The sequence below is a fragment of the Schistocerca nitens genome, chromosome 2, assembly GCF_023898315.1.
Source record: "Schistocerca nitens isolate TAMUIC-IGC-003100 chromosome 2, iqSchNite1.1, whole genome shotgun sequence".
Taxonomy (NCBI): domain Eukaryota; kingdom Metazoa; phylum Arthropoda; class Insecta; order Orthoptera; family Acrididae; genus Schistocerca; species Schistocerca nitens.
The window spans coordinates 1,179,168,292-1,179,172,351 of record NC_064615.1 but is presented as its reverse complement, the minus strand read 5'-3'; the positions used below and the strand labels follow the sequence as shown (position 1 = coordinate 1,179,172,351).

At 41.0% G+C, this 4,060-nt stretch overlaps 1 protein-coding gene across 1 annotated transcript; it reads right to left on the bottom strand.

The window, feature by feature from the left end:
- Positions 1-1,191: 1,191 nt before the first annotated feature.
- LOC126235642 (uncharacterized) lies at positions 1,192-1,902 on the bottom strand. Its single transcript, XM_049944356.1, has one exon. The coding sequence runs from the start codon at positions 1,900-1,902 to the stop codon at positions 1,192-1,194; it is 711 nt and encodes a 236-aa protein (XP_049800313.1).
- Between the last annotated feature and the right edge of the window lie 2,158 nt (positions 1,903-4,060).

Sequence of the window (4,060 nt, the reverse complement as noted above, 5' to 3'; positions counted from 1 at the left end):
GGAGATATGACGTCATAAACAATGAGATGCCACCGCGGGAAAATACCCAGATTTATGCATTCACTATTTGAGAATGAGAGCACTTAGCGACTAGCAACAAACGTTACATACAATTTCAAACCTTTACGAAGATTTTTCTCGCTGCCATCCCCCACAAAATAATGAAAGGAAAAAACGTTGTCGCTTACTACATTTTCCCAGTTGTTGTTGTTGTGGTCTTCAGTCCTGAGACTGGTTTGATGCAGCTCTCCATGCTACCCTATCCTGTGCTGTGCAAGCTTCTTCATCTCCCAGTACCTACTGCAGCCTACATACTTCTGACTCTGCTTAGTGTATTCATCTCTTGGTCTCCCTCTACGATTTTTACCCTCCGCGCTGCCCTCCAGTACTAAATTGGTGATCCCCTGATGCCTCAGAACATGTCCTACCAACAGATCCCTTCTTCTGGTCAAGTTGTGCCACAAACTCCTCTTTACCCAATTCTATTCAATACCTCCTCTCAGAACATACCGTAAATCTTCCGCAGTAGGCATGACGTTTTAATATATTATTTCGTTTCTATTAACTCTAATCGCAACATATTTCGCATACAGTATCCACATATATCAGTAAATGCGCCGGCAAATCTATGTCTCTCTACGACTTATAATTCAGGAGATATGACGTGGTACACATCGAGATGCGTGAAAAAGTGCCGCGTCAGGCATTACGTTTTGTTCTAATATTTCTTCACTACTAACACTATTCGCAACACGTTTCGCAAACGTGTTAAAAAAGTACATAAAACCACAGGCGTATTCCTAGAAAACGTTGTGCCAAAATTTTAAATCAATCGGTCAACAACTTTCCGAGACTTCTTCCGATGCGAAGCACGGGCGTACAGCTAGTGTTTAATAAATATCTTAACTGCAGCAATGAAGTACGCTTTTGGCAAAGAAAGGACACAGTCTGAAATATAAATAAAATTTACGAAGCAATGAATGGCAGATTGTTTTTCGTATTTATTCGAGATGTCATACTTTTGTAAAAACATTTAAAAACATGTGGTCCACCGCTTTCACTGTCACGGTGTTCCGTTTCTGTGTTTGATTAAAATAGAACAGAAATACAATTTACAACAAACTAATGGGAGATTGTTTTTGTTATTCATTCAAGCTGTGATCTTTTGTAAAATCATTTCACGCCATGTGATCAGTCACTGCCACTGTCTTCCGTTTGTGTGTCTGAGTCTTCCTCACTTACATCTGATGTGGCTGTGTTAAAGATAATTTCGTCCACAGCAATTTCGACGACACTATCACGTGCCCAATATTCTTCTTCTGTTTCTTTAACTTTCTTGCAATATCCCTTCCAATCATTGGCAGTAACCGTCTGGAAAGCTGCGTCCACAAGATTCAGCATATTTGTGGAAGCCAAGTCCCCTGATATGTTGTGCTCCCTAACATGCCTTTTTATCTTCCCCCATGCTAATTCTATTGCGTTTAAGTCGCAGTTGTAAGGTGGCGAGCGAATGACCTGGTGGCCTTTGCTTTCAGCCAACAGGTTTACAGCAAAAGACTTCTCAGCTGCCTTATTCGCTCGTACTTTTGCATACAGCTCGTCCTTCCTCATACTCTCATCACAGGGGATATTTCTGTGTTGCAGCCACTCCAGCATTCGCACTTTCGTGTCAAACTTCGTTGGAGTTCTCTCTGTTTGCCTGTTACGGTAAGGAGCCTTATCCAAAACTATTACTGAATTAGGCGGGAGATTTGGCAGTACCTTCTCTCCGAACCACTTCTCAAAGTTTACCGAATTCATCTGACCACGATAATCATCCTTTGTCGACTTTGCCCCTCCTTGACGAACCCATTCTTGGATCCGACACTTGCAACTATCAGTCTTCTCGATGAGCTCCCCCATGCAGTGACACCAACGACACTCTCTTCACGTAAGTCACCCTTCCACTGCCAACATTTATTAAACATTATTATCGATCCACGATTCATCGATTTAAATATTTCTGTGCCTGCTTCCCTGAAGTTTTTCATGTCAACAATGAAACGAGATCGCCAGTGCACAATGTCTGGACGTTCTAACAACACATTCCTCTTGTTTTCCACCTTACGCCATATGAATCCCATAGACAAAAGTACTTATCTCAGCGAGAAATACTCCACTTCCAGCCTATTTTGTCGTGCAAAACTGGAAGCAGTGTTCGCAGGCTCGGCACAATCTTCCGCACTGAATTAAATTCCGCTATCGTGTCGCGATTGACACGCTGGTTGAAATCATCGATCATTACTTCGATTTCTCCACTTCTCTTCCTAAGTTAAAAGAGAGAGAAAGATTTAAAAGAAAATACCCTCTGCACTGAATGTATTTTTTTGAATTTGGCAATGTACTCTAATATGAATGTGTTTCGAAATATACAGTAACCAGTGGTGTTTCCATACAAAGCAATACGGTAGCAAGGAAAAATGAAATATAAGGTAATTCTGACGAAATAGAGGCTCCTTCAGTGTGATCGCGAACAAAATATCTGAAATAGAAACTTACCTTTTCTTGCCAGGCGTTTGTGGTGATACGCCAGGATGATTAATGGAAAACTGTTTGAATCTTCCAATGCTACGCATGCTTTGTCCTGTGTATGTAGTAGCTCTCACTGAAGATTTGTAAATGGGGTGAAGCAATTTTTTCTGCTCCCTTTCCCTTTCGCGGCATTCATTCACACGCAATATAATTTTGCGAGCATCGCTACGTAATACTGGTTTCCTTCTAATCGTAGGTCTACCGGTAGGGGTTGTTGGTGACTCCCGAGATGGGCCAGCAACTGCCTCTTCACTCATTTTGATAATATTTAGCACAACTGCACAATAAAAACACGCAGAACAGTACAGCGCAAAACAATAACGAAGCAGACAACAATGGCCACCTTGTACAAAACAGTCAGCTACGTAATGTTGGCAGCAGTCGAAACTGAGTGCTTGCCTCCCGACGTTTACCGACTTCTACCGATTCAGGACTAGGGAGAGGTCTGCCATCTAAAAGATTACACACTGTACACAGGGGCACAATCACCAATGTCTTGAAAGAGTTTCAGTTTCCACAAACGTTAACAAACGTAGTACAAATGTGCTTTGAGGAAACCTTCTGCACAGTAAAGATCACTAGAGGAATATCTACACCTACATGTACATACAAACTCTGCAAATTACACTTGAGTGCCTGGCAGAGGGTTCATCGAACCACCTTCACAATAATTGTCTATTATTCCAGTCCCTAACAGACCGCGGAAAAAACGCAACCTATATCTTTCCACGAGAGCTCTGATTTCCTTTATGTTATTATGATGATCGTTTCTCGCTATGTAGGTCGGCGTCAACAAAATATTTTCGCTTTCTGAGGAGAAAGTTGGTGATTGAAATTTCGAGAGAAGATTCTGCCGCTACGAGAAAGCCTTTGTTTCCATAATGTCCAATCCAAATCCTGTATCATGTGAGTGACGCTCTCTCCTCCATTTCGCGGTAATACAAAACGTGCTGCTCTTCTTTGAACTTCCTCGACGTGTTCCGTTGATTCTATCTGGTAAGGATTCCAGACAGCGCAGGAGTAATCGAAAAGAGAACTGAGAAGCATAGTGTAGTATGTTACATTTTCTAAGTGTCCTGCCAATAAAACGCAGCCTTTGGTTAGCCTTTCCCACAATATTTTCTGTGTGTTCCTTCCAATTTACATTGTTCGTAGCTGTAATTCCTAAGCATTTAGTTTAATTTACGGCCTGTAGATTCGACTGATTTATCGTGTAACCGAAGTTTAACGGACTCCTTTTGGCACTCATGTGGATGACTTCACATTTTTAGGGTCAATTCCCAATTTTCGCGTCATATATATATATATATATATATATATATATATATATATATATATATATATATATATATATATTCTAAATCGTTTTGCAAATTTTTTTATCCTCTGATTACCTTACTAGACGATAAACGGCAGCATCATCTGCAAACAACCTGAGAGGCCGCTCATATTGTATAGACAAGGAACAGTAGAGGGCCTCTAAGACTAC